The 16744-nt window shown below is 38.4% G+C and overlaps 1 protein-coding gene across 2 annotated transcripts in view; it reads left to right on the top strand.

The window, feature by feature from the left end:
* Window positions 1–16744, top strand: part of zgc:171482 — a 174195-nt gene that overhangs the window by 118648 nt on the left and 38803 nt on the right. For both annotated transcript variants that reach the window (XM_068212964.2, XM_005157052.6), the window contains one exon: window positions 9260–9356. In XM_068212964.2, coding sequence (XP_068069065.1) covers window positions 9260–9356 — 97 coding nt within the window. The remainder of the gene's footprint in view (window positions 1–9259; window positions 9357–16744) is intronic.

Here is a 16744-nt window from a genome sequence, read left to right as displayed (position 1 = left end):
ATGGATGGATGGATAGATGGATGGATGGGTAAATTGAACTATAAAATGACATATGGGTGGATGAATGGATTGATGGATGGATTAAGAAAGATAGACATAGACAGACAGAGAGATTGATAAATAGACATATGGATGGATGGACAGAGAGACAGATAGCCATAGGGATAAATGGACGGAACTATAAAACAGTGGATGGATGGATAGATAGATAGATGGATGGATGGATAGATGGATGGATGGATGGATGGATGGATGGATGGATTGATGGATGGATTAATTATTTAATAAATTTAGTGGACAAAATAGTAGACAATAAGTACAATGTACTGTAAATTCAAATGTGCAAAAATCTAAATCTAGATAAAATGTAGTCAAAAATAGAGGACAATTCACAAGACATTAACGAGCAAATCAAGACAAAGGCAGATTCAGCTTGAATCATGTATTTAGCATATATTGTTTTTCAATATTAATATATTAGGAAATTAAAAAGGCAGCTTTAATATAATAGTTTTGTATATTTACCTGCGGCTCACCCCCTCAATCAAGTTTGGTTTTTGGCCTTTCATAAGAAAAAGTTTGGGCACCCCTGCTTTAAACACATGGTCTCAAACTCTGGAGGGTCACAGCTTTCCAGTTTAGCTCCAACCACCTCCAACTCACACCTGCTTAATAGTCTCCAGTAATCTTGAATATCTTTATTAGTTGGATCAGCTGTGTTTGACTAGAGTTGGAGTAAAACTGTGCAGAGCTGCGGCCATCCAGGAATCCAGTTTGACATGCTCCTGTTTTAATTAAGCCACAAGCTGTAAAGACTCCACCCTCTTCTGTAAAGGGGCCAGGGCTCATTTGCATTTACAAAGACACACATGAAATAAAAGCATGTTTCCACCCAAAAACTGCCATTAAGAGCATAGTATAATAAGTAATCCATGTGGCATTTTGAACTGAAGCTGCACAGATCTGCACATTCTGGACACTTGCGACTTAAACTTCACCTTGTAAAAAAGGAAATAATAGCTGCCCTTTAAAAGCACACATACCCACAGTCCTCTGCTCCTCATTCTCCGGTTCAGCCTCAGGTTTATTCATCGGCTAGGCAGCTGTCAAGGCTTCTTTCGGCCTGTCCTCTCTCATTCATCATCCTCATTAACAGCCTGCACACGAACACACCGAACATGCAACATACACACACATGTCCCATTCTGAAAGACCGTAAAAGATGGAGAAATGTAAAAGTGCGGCTGCTTTTCACAGACACACAGCTATTCATTATCTGTCAAGCTTCTCATCAGGTAGAGAGAAAGCCACTGCTAGGGCTCATCTGAAAGGTGACTGCTAGCGGATCCCGGCCCTGACTCTTGGCTATTTTCGTGGAGAACACTTCAGTGTAATTGCCTTCCAACTGAGGCTGTATTTTGTTGCTGAGAAAATTGGAGCGCAGCACAGTCCTCTCCTGCTGCAAACAGGTTTTCATTTCCCCCTAAACAAAAAAGCAGGGAGAGTGACGAGCTTTAGGATGTAAATACCAGCTCGGCGCTCGAGAGCCTCCTGCCATTTGGTGAAAAGGAGGGATATTGAAAGTGCAGCGATTTGCCCTGTTTAAAATTGCAAGAGCAGTTTATGTGCTTCACAGAATCTGTAAATAGCCAAGGACGAGCTGACATCATCTTCCTGTGTCGTTTGTGTGCAAGATTAAAATTGACATTTATTTTGTATTATTACCGTCGTGAATTTATAAGGAAATCTGTGATGAAGCAGTGATAGAATTATATGGGGCAGTATTCATTTTCATAACCCAACGGATATGGTCTCAGTTGTGAACGGATGAATAGACAGATATGAATGCTACATACATTATGTATGATACTGCCGGAGGAATTAAATTGGGAATTATCTTGATGTGTGAATTTGGTAGTGGCGTGGTTCGATGATTATTATATTTGTCATGACAAAAATTTATTCCAATTAGTTTTAGGCTTCTGTAACCCAGATCCATAATCTAGCTAACATAAGTGATTAATTTATTTATCTTATGATTTTTACATTAATATTTAGGAAGAAATAGAAATTTAAAGAACAACTGTCCTGTAAATAAAAAGGGATGAGAAGAAAAATAATAAAACTCCTGAAAGACTTTTAACCTGAAAGGCAGGAGGTTAGCTCCGCCTTAGCTACCTAATTATTTACTTAATTACTTAATTATTTACTTAATAACTCAATTAATAAATTACTTATTGAATTGCATAATTAGTTAAATCACTTAATTACATACATACTAGCATACTTACTTGCATACATACATACATACATACTTACACACTTACTTACATACATCCATTTTTTACTTACTTACTTATTTACTTACATACATACTAGCATACTTACTTGCATATATACATACATACATACTTACACACTTACTTGCATACATCCATACTTACTTACTTACTTACTTGCTTACTTACTTACTTACTTACTTACTTACATACTTACTTAATTACTTACATACATACTTACACACTTACTTGCATACATCCTTACTTACTTACTTACTTACTTAATTAATTACATACATACTAGCATACTTACTTGCATACATACATACATACATACTTACACACTTACTTGCATACATCCATACTTACTTACTTACTTACTTACATACATACTAGCATACTTACTTGCATACATACATACATACATACATACATACTTACACACTTACTTGCATACATCCATACTTACTTACTTACTTGCTTACTTACTTACTTACTTACTTAATTACTTACATACATACTTACACACTTACTTGCATACATCCTTACTTACTTACTTACTTACTTACTTACATACATACTAGCATACTTACTTGCATACATACATACATACATACTTACACACTTACTTGCATACACCCATACTTACTTACTTACTTAATTACTTCATACATACTAGCATACTTACTTGCATACATACATACATACATACTTGCACACTTACTTGCATACATCCTTACTTACTTACTTACTTACTTACTTACTTACTTACTTACTTACTTACTTACTTACTTACTTACTTACTTACTTACTTTACTAACTCAGTCCCAGGGCCATTTATATTGAAGTTGATATGTAGCTGCACCATATTGGTGTTTCGTAACATCTAGTTTTTATGGGGTGGGTTGTTAGCCCACTGCTCAACCCTTAACCCGGAGGACCAGGACATACACACATACACTGCGGTCAATTTAGTACAGCACGTCTTTGGACATGCAAACTTCAGAACATGCAAATTCCAGCTGGGGCTCGTACCAGAGACAGTGATAATCACTGAGCCACCATGCCACCTTCATTGATTATAATGAACTGTAATCCCATCTCAGCATTGCATATCCTGCGATGTGACTATTGTGTATAAAGTATAAATATTAAAATTACATTTAATTAGCATTTTGTGTCTGTCTAGTGATTTTTAATTATGACATCAAATGATTCCTGTTCTAAATCTGCCTTACAAGAATGTATGGGTATATCCTACACTGAATGAAATCTTTTACGGGTGTTTTCAGTATATTAATAGACTAGAAATAAGTCATAAGCTGATGTTTATCAGAAGAAAACGGTTCCCCACAGTCAAATTCCATCTCATTCAATAATACATTTCCAGACAATCCTCAGTTCGTATTTACATGTTTTCTGACCTACTTTTCAAAGTTTTCCTATTTTTAACGAAAGACACGCACACTTTTGGCTGAGTTCTAATTGAACACTTGAATCCGGAGTAAAACAGCACCAGTAATCAAGTCTTTCTGCCTGTCTGATTGGGCACGATTAATAATTTAGTGCAACTGTACTAGTGTCTCGTCTTTTCGCTTGCAATTTCCCGGGTGAGAGAAGAGAAACTGATTGATGGCCTATTGTCGGAAATAAGTGCGACCTCTTTTCCACGAGCCAGCGGTATAAGCAGCGAACTTTAATCTCCCCCCCAGTAAACATTCATTGAGCCACTTCTCTTTCCGTCTCTCCTCCTCTGTGCCTCTTTTGGCATCTCGCTCGGTTTAATTAACCAGGATTAGAGGCCACCACAGTGTCTACCAATGCTGCTTTATGAGTACCACACTAAGAGGTCATCAGGGGTCTGACATGAAGGAAAATCCCATCACACGGTGCTTTTTACCAGCAACAAACACTCGGTAAAGCTACTTATCAAGTCTGAAGGCCAAGTTTTACATGTTTAATCTCAGCTACTGATATAATAGTACGTTTACATCTTTAATTTTGTGCTAACTGCTAATTCCTAATTAACAGACACGGTGAAGCAGAAAAAGCTTATAGGCTGTAAAATTGAAGCCGCCTGTAAAGTGTTTTATAATGTCAGTTAGAATTTTACTGCATTATTTCATCTCAGTCGTGTCATGCATCCTGTCCATATTAATAGCTCGCTAAGAATAGTGTTTTGGATTCATTACACATATTTGCTGTCACCATATGTTTGGTGTACTGCCACCACAAGCTGTCTGTGAACATGCAGCACATCACTCTCAACTCACAGAAAGCATCACTGCACTACACACATTGTGTGTGTGTGAGATTGTGTGTTTTAAAGATATAATACATTGTAAATAGAAGCACTAAAATGCTGCTGGATGCCATAAATATATATTTTGTCCTTAAAGTAATGTAGGGAGAAAATCAATACGCTGAAAAACACTATAAAAGCAATAAAAAAAATGAGTATGATGTCCTTTGCCCTTGACAAAGTCTCTTTAAATGACACAATGCCTCAGAATTGTAAGCCTCTCTGAATTTGCTCTTTTTCATTTGATTTTAAGAATATTAAGAACTGGTCTACTATAGTAATGGCCTCTCAGTCAATTCCTGTAATGCTTCCTGGACCTTGTTGGAAGCAAACTGCTGAAAACGCACCTCTTGAGAATTTCCAGAAACAGAATAAAGAGAAAGCTCTTAATACAACTAAAATCACTTTAACACACTTTAAGTGTCTTGCTGCCTTTATTTTCCATCACAGCAATCATTTGCTGTACTACCATGTGGTATATTTGACTTTTTTTTTACTTTCTACTTCATTCATTCATTTATTCATTTATTCATTCATTCATTCATTCATTCATTCATTCATTCATTCATTTATTCATTCGTTCATTCATTTTCGGCTTTGTCCCTTTATTAAACAGGGGTCACCACAGCGGAATGAACCACCAGCTTATCCAGCATATGTTTTATGCAGTCCTTCCAGCTGCAACCCATTTCTGGGAAACATCCATACACTATGGACAATTTAGCCTACCCAATTCACCTGTACCGCATGTCTCTGGACTGTGGGGGAAACCGGAGCACCCGGAGGAAACCCAGGCAAACACGAGAAGAACATGCAAACTCCACACAAAAACAACAACTGACCCAGCAGAGGCTCGAACCAGTGACTTCCTTGCTGTGAGGTGACAGCACTACCTACTGCACCACCGCGTCGCTCTTGACTTTAATTCGAATGAGTAAAATAAAAATAAAAAATACAAAACAATTCATCATACTAAAATGTACAAATCAGACCGTACAAGTTCATAGGAATTAGCAACTAAATCAAAATGTTACATATTGCTTTGAGATTGCATTGGAGGAGAAATATGCTTATTTAATCCTATCCCTTCAGCACTCTGCATTAATTATAAATAGCAATCTATAACAATAATAATCAAATTATCACTCCATAATTGTAATTCCATTCTTATCCTGATACACTCATTTTACATGACTAAATAAATTGAAGGATCAACAATCAAATCGGTTCATCTTGCATATATATTCTGAAAGCCATAACTGAATGTGGATCTTGTGAAATGTATGGTTTTGGATACTGTTTCCTGGCATATTAACAATTTGTTAAATCTATAAGATCTATAAATCTATAAAGATAACAGTTTCCAGAATATTTAAGTATTTCTATCGTTAACAGATCCCTGAGCAGCAACATTCAATAATACACATACATATTGCTGCTCCTTGTTCAAACTACTTATTTAAAATAAGCTAAATCAAATTCTTGAGGGTTACTTAGGGTCAACCTAATTGTTTAAATTTGCAAAACCAGTTAATTTAACTTAATCAATTTGTGTTGGGATAACATCAAGGTATTGTGTGGAATCCAGCATTTTTTACAGTATGTATACAGTTTGTATATATGTATATGTATATATGTATATGTATGTATATGTATAGGTATGTAAATTTATATATGTATATAGATTAGAAACTGCTTAAATACGAAGCAGAAGATGTTAGTCAGATTAGTCAGAATTACTGAATAGTGTTTTGTGCATAGAACTTGACAATTTGACAGTTTGCCTTTAAACAATTGCAAACTGTGTTAATAAATCAGTTTACAGTGGATTTTCAACATGTTTTCTGTAAAATAGACTCAGCACGAAACTCAGTATGCAGCTTCACAGTGCTGCGTTATTACTGACAATGTGGATACTGTAATACTGCACAGATACTGCTTGTAAGATTTTTGAAACAAAATCTGCTTCTGCCTGCATGTGGTTTTAAACACACCTCACTACAAGCTGTTTACAGTTACCAAGCACACAATGTTACAAATATGCACTGAGCTTTGAATGCAGCTCTTCCACTCAAAAACGAGAGTTGAAACAATACTATACAATGGGCTGGCTGAAATCAAAACACCAATATCTGATCAACCTTTAAAGGTCCCCTGAAGTGTCTTAAAATGCACAGCTGTTTTAATGTCTTACAATTTCAACTAAAACATACAAGGACAGAACAGACTTGAGTAGCCTGTCCTCTTTTTAAAAAATGGCCAATAGCGTTTCGTTTACTCCACAGCTTTGCCAGTCAGAATCATTGGCTGTTAGGAGTCAGATGTGAGTTCAGCTGAGAGTATATAATAGTAATGCAGAGACTTTAAAATACAGCATTCAGTGTAGAATTCAAATGGGTTCATCACATTTTGTGCACATGTTCTACTCCCATGCTCCCGATCTGCTATCGTGTTTCTGAACTAGAGGTCACTGTGTGTGTGTGGATGCGCCATGGTGCTGGTTTGTGACATCTACTTAAACATTATAATAATAACCTTTATTTAACCAGGTAAGTCAACATTAATTTCATTCACCCCAAAAGGAAAGCATATTTACTCTTGAAAACTTTGAATACATTACTCTGAATCATCCTAGCATACACACAGCATCATAAGATGTTAATATTAGGTTAGATTAAAATTGTGCTGTCAGGTGACCAAAATTTAATGCCTGTTATTTTGACGTCAAATGACATTGCGTTGGTAAATGACGAAAATCCAATGTCAAACCAACATCTTAAGCCAACCTCATATTGAAGTCAAATACTGACATTTATATCAAAGTATTTTTATTTTTTGAGCACAGCATCAGAAATTAAGTAATTGCATCGTAACATGTACAGTACTTCTCAAGGTATGGTCATGAGGAATCCTGCTTCAGAAATAACTCCTCTCCCAGTCATCTTTCCAAGTTTCACCAGAGGTGGCAGTGACGCACCAAAAACTTTGTTGTCGAACACCGTAAAACAGGAAGAAGAAGAAATAAGCTGCGTCCCAAATGGCACACTATACACTATGCACTCATGCACTATGTACTAATGCACTTACACACTCAACAGGATAGTATATGTATGTAGTACAGCATATAGTATATGTATGGCACACTAATGTTTTTTTAACAAGCGGAAATTTAAACCATTTCCCTGATGACGTTTGACGGTTGCCAAATCAGTGAAATAAACGACCGAATTATCAAATAATACCTGCCGTGAGTATTGCTGCATTCACCATGGGGAGGCGCTATAATCACTCTCGTAGGAGAATTTTGCTTTCACCATCCAAAATAAATAAAGTTATTCAACATGTGTGTCCGATAGCTCCGCCCCTTCCGCTACGTAAGCAAACCTGTTTTCGTTGAGTGCGTGAAGTGTCCATCATTCCATACTTAATTTTAGCGGCTGAATGAGTGCATCATCCGGGTAATTAAAGTGCACTTATTATTTTTAGAGTTTTCAGTGTGAACACACTACTTACACTATTTATACTACAAAATGGCGTAGAATAGTGCATAAGTATGCGATTTGGGATGCAGCTATAGTAATTCTTACCACCATATTGATTTACTTTCATGGGCTAGACACTGCCCTTACAGCTTGGTGAATGTCGGTGCCGTCACTTATTGATCCGCGATCGGTAAATGTAGCTTGTGTGGATGCTACTGCGCTACTTGACTAATAAAATAGCTTCGCTACTGAAAAGCTATTGATTTAGAAAGTAGCGACGCTACCGACACGCTACTGAGAAATTTAGTTAAGCTAGTAGCGTCACTGCTTGTAGCGATGCTACTGCCCAACACTGGTTATCACCATAGGTTTGTATTAGTAAATGTTAAAGTAACTGTTAAAATGTTAATAGTAAATGTTAAGCTAATTTCCCTACGGAGAAAATGAATCCAGTTTTACCAACCCTCAATTCTTACTCACATGCAATGCTTTCACCTGACCTGAGAACAGTTTCTGTTTTTAGAGCTCTTGTTTTGAGTGTGGCAGTGGAATAATACACAGGGTGTGAAAAGCCTATTTTGGAGCAGATCGAGGAACAGACAACACTGCCATCAAAAATAACTCTGCAGATGTCTGAGAGTGATATTGCCCAGAAAGAGCACACATGGCCTCTCCACATGTGATGAACGAGCCTCCACGCTTTTCTGTTCTACAGTACGTCTCTCCAAATCTCATTCTTCAAATCCATCTATTTTTGGTCCGTCGCTGTTCGTATTTGTGGTACCACCTGCAAAGCCTTTAATTAGCTCACATCTGCTTCCCTCCCTCCCCTCCGCTCTAAAAGACCATCACGTAGCATAACCCCCAAATCAAAAGGCCATCGGGACTAAAGCAGGCTACAACCGCTAATACATCTGATTCCTTAAAGGCTGCAAGACGTTGTTAGAAGCGAGAATTTTCTGACACGCTGAAAATAAAGCCTTCAAACAAAACCAACAAGGAATTAAATATAGATTTTTATGCTCTTTGCCAACCAAGGCAATCTCAAAAACAAAAAGCAATCAATAATGCTCAAAAGAGAATGAGAAATGGGACAAAACAATTTGAAGAGCATTTCAGTAGGGACATGTTTCCGTTTTGCTTTCAAATAAAAATGTTTTTTTTTTATTTTTTTTACTTTTATTTTTGTGTTGCAGGCCTGCGCCGCAGTTACTCATGCAGTGTTTGTAACGTGGTCCTCAACTCTATCGAGCAGTATCACGCACATCTCCAGGGCTCCAAACACCAAAACAAGTGAGTGTGAATTTTCTGTTATGAACTTTCATCCATGTCCTTTGTCATTTTAAGTTTATAGTGTACTATAATAATACTGTACATATACATTAAAGGTGCAGTAGGTGATCTGCTAAAATGCTAACCGGTTAGCATAATATATTTGAAACAGTCCCTCCCCTGCCGTCCTAACCCCCACCTCCTAAGATCATGAACGCACACATAATACTACAATTCCCAATGAAAAACTGTATTATCTCTAGCACGTTTTCAGATTTGTAACAAGCAAAACTTGTCATAATGTGAAATATTTCATGCATGCAAGGATCGCTGGTCTTACTCTCTCACCCTCTTTGTCCTAAAGCAACTACTGTATGCTTAGTGGTTGGCTGGCATGGTGCCGGTATTAAACTTATTACTAAGCCATACTTAAATTAGCATGCTGAACAATATAGCGAGCGCATCACAGATTGTCATTGTTCAAAAATGAACCAATGTGAATATAAAACCAACTTCACCTCAGTAAAGCAGGCTAGGCGTAATAGCGATATTACTAGTGTTTTTTTTTTTTTTTTTTTGTTAAACTAAAATAAAAATCTACATTATTGACGCTGTAAAAGGTAACAATACCTTATGAAGTTGAAAATAGTCACGGGAGAAAGACTGTGGAACAAATTTTGAGTGAAGAAAAATGGCTTTCGGTCTGTTCTGGCATATTTTTCAAAGGTGCCAAAATATCAAACCGTAAGCAAAATTTTAATTACTTTTACAGAATTTATTAAACACCAGTTTGTCTAAATAAGATATTCCCTGATGTTTCGTAATGTTGTTTTCAGTGCAAATCCAATGTAGTTACTGTGATGCATGTATTCTGGGACTGTGACATGATTAAGACATCCTGTAAAAAAATCCACAAATTAGTTCTGAAGATTATAGGTAAAACGTTTGTCGTATCTCCAGCTATTTATCTTTTGAATTGTAAAACTGCTCTAAACCCTAAGGCTGATCTATACTTCTGCGTCAAGCGCACGCGTATGATACAGCACAGTCTATGCGTGGAGCTGACAGACAATCGGCCCAACCATATTTAACTAGATGAGCATTTTTTTAGTTTTATCCCTTACTCAGAATATATAAAAAATATAAACACATTTATCGTTTACTTTTATAATTTATCATTTATTTTAATCATTACCACTGGAATGTGAAGAGACTCACCTCGTAAAAAGACAATCACCTACTGCACCTTTAACAGTTCTGCTTGGCTGTGATTTAAACTTAAGCCCTTTACAAAAAAATACAAAAAACTTCCTGTCTCACAACTGATGTTCATCAATGTGATCTTTAAAGTCTTTCATCATCCCTTTAAAAATCTCTTTGTTTTCATCTTTCAAGTCTAAGATCAGCTTATCATCCATATTTGTTATGCATAACCTGACTGATTCTGTCCTCAAAGGGAACATCAGTGGTCTCAGTTATCATAGTCGCTCAGTTCTCCTGCGTCCTGTTGGGTTCAATAGAAATTTCTGTGATACTGCTGGAACTTTCCACATTGTACAGTCAAATCATGTAGTTACATGTGCTGCTGACCGGTGGGATATCGGCGGTTAAAGCACTCTGATATAAGGCTGCAATATTAAAGCATCAGTTTCTCAGTTTTTCTTTGAACTCCTGATAAAAATGACACAAGCCTCTCTGCTGTTTCTCACAATAGGAAGAGTTATGAAAAATCTCCCTGCACATCTGTTTTAATAACCATAACTGTCATTATTTACAGAAAATCTTCCTCATCTGCTTTAAATAAAAAAGGATGCATATCAGTGATCTGAAATATCATCTGAGATTTGATTTGAGAGCTGCATCTGGGTGCTTTTGTGGTGAATACTGAATTCACCCTTTTTCTTGCATTACTGGTCTTTTGTTTGCTTGTTTATGGCCCAATTCTCATGCCAATTAGAATCATGTTACTAGAACTGGAGTGGGTTATATTGGTGCTGTGAACGAGATAGTAGTGAAGTTTTAGGGGTAGCTACTCGGAGCTGTTTGAGTAAGCCTTGCAACCCTGCCATCAAGAGGTGCACTGGTGATTGATGCTAGGGGCTGTGGTCTTTAGGGTCCTTGTTAGTATACTCACATTCCTTGCTGGAGATTTCGGATTGAATCCTGCTAAGAGTGGGGTAAGTAGATCCATAGGGGTTACACTGGTGCTGTGACTGGTATAGGTGTGAGGTTTAGGGGGCGGGTTTTGTAGTCCAGCTAGTACACACTTTGCTTGCAACCTTTACCCGCCTGGTCTGCGATCCTATGTTTCCCTGTTAATGTACACACACTAAGGGTGCTTTCACACCTACACTTTTGTTTCGGAACGTATCTCGTTTGCCCAGTTAGCGCGGTTCGATTGGCATATGTGAACAGGGCAATCACGCTCTGTTCCGCGCCAAAGCAATCGCTGCGAGATCGCTTGAATGAGGTGGTCTCGGCTCGATTGAAACGAACCCTGGAGCGGTTCGATTGCAGTGAGAAAGCGATCCGATCCGAGCGCGGTTATATCACAGTGTTTTATGCATACGTAATAGGCTTACGGCTATATGAAGAGAGAATTATGAGTAGGGCGGGAAGTTTCGCGAGTCTCCGGATGCCCGCAAACAAGTGATGATCTCCCGGTAATCTTGCCTCTCCCTCCCTCAAATAGGCATCGTCGCGCACCCTTTTTACCCCTCCCCACCGCGTCTCTTCTCAGACATGTCGCGCGCGCGCACCCTGTCAATCACCACCAAACCACCACCTCTCCTGACAGCTGAGCGGGACGCTGCAAAATAAACCCTGACACTCTGACCAATGTGAGGAGAGTTTACTCGCACGTGACTTGTTTTAGCTCTTTTAGTCCGTTTAGAAACTTTGCAGTGTGAAAGCGAACCGCTCCAAGAGCAAAGAGCAACAATGTAACAATTGTAATCTCTGTTTCGGAACAACTGAATCGATTCACAGGTGTGAAAGCACCCTAATTCTTGGTGAGGGAAAGGGTAGATAACACCTATGATTATATACTCTGGCCCTGTCCCATTTAGCATTAAAGTATGCAAGCTAGTAGGAGTAAAGAGTGAAGCTGGAGAGGATACATTGGTGCCATTACCTGGAATTGAGTTGCAATTAGGATGATGGTTGTAAAAGATGGGAGCTGTACTAACTTTGCAAGCAACCTTTACTCCCCTGGCCTGCAATCCTATGTTTCCTTGTTAGTGTACCCACACTGGTTCTTGGTGAGGGGAAGGGCAGATAACACCTATGATTTTATACCCTGGCTGTGTCCCATTGAGCAGTAAGTTTAAAGTAGGCAAGCTAGTTGGAGTAAAAAGGAAAGCTGGAGGGGATACTTTGGTGCCATGACCTGGATTTCAGTTGGGCTTAGGGTGATGGTTTTAATAGATGGGAGTTGTTTGAAAAAACCCACCCCCTTGGCATCAAGAGGTGCACTGGTAATTAATGCTAGGTCCTAAGGCCTTGAGATCATTGTTATTGCACCTGCTTTCCTTGCTGGAGATGTCAGTATCAGTCCTGCTTAGAGCGAGTAAGTAGATCCATAGGGGTTACACTGGTGTTGGGACTGGTATAGATGTGAGGTTGGGGGGGGGGGGGTTTGTAGCCCAGCTAGTACTAACTTTGCAAGCAACCTTTACTCCCCTGGCCTGCGATTCTATGTTTCCTTGTTAGTGTTCCCACACTGGTTTTTGGTGAGGGGATGGGCAGATAACACCTATGATTTTATACTCCGGGTGTGTCCCATTGAGCAGTAAGTTTAATGTAGGCAAGCTAGTAGGAGTCAAGAGTGAAGCTGGAGAGGATACATTGGTGCCATGACCTGGATTAAAGGTGTGTTTAGGGTGATGGTTGTAAAAGATGAGAGCTATTTGAAAAAGCCTCACTCCCCTGGCATCAAGAGGTGCACTGGTAATTAATGCTAGGTCCTAAGGCCTTGAGGTCCTTGTTATTGCACCTGCTTTCCTTGCTGGAGATGTCAGTTTCAATTCTGCTTAGAGCAGGTAAGTGGATCCATAGGGGTTACACTGGTGCTGTGGCTGGTATAGGTGTGAGGTTTGGAGAAGGTGAGTTTTGTAGCCCAGCTAGTAGGGGCTTTGCAAGCAACCTTTACTCCCTTGGACTGCGATACTTTGTTTTCTTGTTAGTGTACCCACTTGGTACCCACACTGGTTCTTGGTGAGAGGAAGAGTAGGTAGCATCTATGATTTTATACTCTGGCTTTGCCCCATTGAGCAGTATGTTTAAAGCAGGCAAACTATTAGGAGTAAAGAGTTACATTGGTGGCATGATGGGGATTTGAGTTGGGTGTAGGGGGATGATTGTTAAAGATAGGAGCTGTTTGAGAAAGCCTCACTTCCCTGGCATCAAGAGGTGCACTGGTAATTAATTCTAGGGTCTATGGATTTGCTGGAGATGTCAGTTTTAATCCTGCTCAGAGTGGGTAAGTAGATTCATAGGGGTTACACTGTTGCTGTCATTGGTATAGTGGTGAGGTTTAGGCGGGGTGAGTTTTGTAGCCCAGCTAGTACTAACTTTGCAAGCAACCTTTACTCCATTGGCCTGCGATCCTATGTATCTTTGTTAGTGTACCCACACTAGTTCTTGGTGAGGAGATGGGTAGACAACACCTATGGGTTTATACGTGGGCTGTGTTCCATTTAGCAGTAAGTTTAAAGTAGGCAAGCTAGTATGAATAAAAGTGAAGCTGGAGGGGATACATTGGTGCCATGACCCGGATTTGAGTTGGGTTTAGGGTGATGATTGTAATAGATGGGAACTAGGAAAATATGAGGATATACGTTGGTCCTGTGACCCTTGTGGTTTCACTCTTCAAAATTTGTGCACCAACGATAATACGATTGACCTTTTAGGGTTAGCTATTGAGTAAGACTTCTTGTCAGCCAGATTTAAGCTTGTGTTTTCTCTATTAGCCTGGCTTAGCAGGAAACTTCATGCAAGACGAAAGTGGTTATTTTAAGCAAGTTTGCATAACACAATGTTTTCTGTTGAGAGTGAGGTGGGTAAACATTGCCACCTGTGAGCACTTAGACACAATTAAAGTCACTTCTTGTTTCCGTCTGGCAGAGCCCTCTGTGCATCAAGCAGCGGTGTTTAGTTGATCTGCATCCCGTTTGCCTCCAAATTCACAAAATAGCCGTTCGGAAACATGCCCATCAGCCTCATAATGAAATAAAAATGATTTAGAGCAAAGTTTAGAGAGGGGGGTGAGGGATAATGGGTAGGTGGCAGAGCTCCCATTGTTTGTCCAATCAGACAAACATTTGACAGAAACGAACCCACCTTTATAAGAGAAACTGTCAGGTTTAGAGCCTGTGGTGAAGGTGTAACTTTATCGGCATCTGGCCCGTTTCTGAAAGCTACGTGAGTCGACTACAACTGCTTCCAACAGCCCCTAATTGCTCTTCACAATAAACCAATTGATTAACATGCCAACAGAGCCAGGGTTGGGCAGGAGGACTCCAGCTGAAGCCCAAATCACTACTATCTTACAATCATTAATTGTAATTAGTGCTACATCCTCTCTTACGAGGAATCACTGACAGCCAGGAAGAGTATTGATTAAAGAGGATGTTTCCCTATCTTGTCGCTGCAGCAGGTCTCTGCGTATTCTGATTAAGCGGAGGACAAGTTCATGTATGGGTCTGTTTTGCATTGAGACAGCAAAAAGGAGAGCCTTTGTTTGTTCTTATAACCGCCCTGCAGAACATCAGTGTTCAGGATGCTGCCGGGGGAGGACAGCATTTCCGAACACTTCCAGCTACATACATATTAACTTTCTTTGTTAAAATGTCCTGCTTTTGTCAACAGTTAACATGCTTTGGCAAACTGCATTATGCACTGTATACAAACCTAGCCAAATGAGGACTGTTCAACTAATGTAAAATTAACTACTGTAATCTAGCAAACTATTAATGTAAAGCAGGCTGTTTATGGAAAATTCACTTTCAAGATGTGGAAAATGTAGAATTATTATTATCACTTTGGAATACCTGGATCTGGTCTTATTGGAGTATATATTTCCAAAAAAAAAAAAAAAAAAAAAAACATTTCAGTTGTTCTACTACTCTTAACTTCATTCATTCATTTTCCTTTAACTTAGTGTCTTATTTATCAGGGGTCACCACAGTAGAATTAACCGCCAACTATGCTGGCATATGTTTTAAGCAGTGGCTGCCCTTCCAGCCGAAACCCTGTACTGCGAAACACCCATACACTTTGGTTTATTTTATTTACCTATAGTGCATGTCTTTGGACTGTGGGGGTAACAGAAGCACCCGGAGGAGATCCATGCAAAGACAGGGAGAAGATACAAACTCCACGCAGAAATTCCACCTGGCTCAGCTGGGACTTGAACCAGCAGCCTTCTTGTTGTGAGGCGAACCACTGAGCCACCATGCCCCTACTCTATAAGCTTTTCCATTTAATTCAACACTGTAATAAAAACAGCAGCTGGGTTGCTAAAAAAAGAACATAATGGGCATTAAATTACAGAAATTTGCTGTAAAATAACAGACTTAAAGCACAGAAATTTCTAAAATTTAACATTCATTATTTTACAGTAAAATTCTGTAAATTAAGGTCCTGTATTTTACGGTAAATTCCTGTAATTTAATGTTCGTTATTTTATGGTTAATTTCTTTAATTTAACGTGTTGTTAATGGTAAGTTGCTGCAATTTAAAGTCTGGTATTTGACGGTAAATTTCTGTGATTTAACATTCATTATTTAATGGTAAATTTCTGTAATTTATCAGATGATATTTTATAGTAAATTTCTGTAATTTAATGCCTGGTATTTTACAGTCAGTTTCTGTAATTTGAAATCTGTTATTTTATGGTAAATTTCATTAATTTAACGTCTAGTATATACAGTAAGTAATGTAATGTCTGTTATTTTATGGTAATTTTTTACAGCCGGTATTTAACAAAAAATAAATAAATAATGGATTTTTTTTTTTTACAGTAAATCTAGAAAAAATAAGTCCAGTAATATTGAACGAAATCAAATATCAAAATCTGTTGTGAGACATAAACATACATCGATGTTAGCAAAAGGTTTATCAAGCTCTTTAGCTTTTGTGCAGATAAAGTTGGCATTTAGCTTAATGTTCTTTTTCCTGCAGTGACTTTTCCAAAATCTAAAGTAGACTCCATCCTTAACAAGTTAAACTCTGCTACTATTCTGGGATAAATAAATTATATTTGTGTTTTCAAATGGCAGAGGCAGTCAAGCGAATTTTTATTTTTTTAAAACCACAAGTAAATCTGATAATGAGCTTGATCAAACGAAATCTTGAGAAGATGAAACAGCACAAATGAATCAGGATAGCGGGAGACAGAAGCAAAGGGC

Source organism: Danio rerio, chromosome 13 (genome assembly GCF_049306965.1).
Source record: "Danio rerio strain Tuebingen ecotype United States chromosome 13, GRCz12tu, whole genome shotgun sequence".
NCBI classification, from domain to species: domain Eukaryota; kingdom Metazoa; phylum Chordata; class Actinopteri; order Cypriniformes; family Danionidae; genus Danio; species Danio rerio.
The sequence above is the reverse complement of the archived record's forward strand: the minus strand, read 5'-3'. Positions and strand labels throughout refer to the sequence as shown.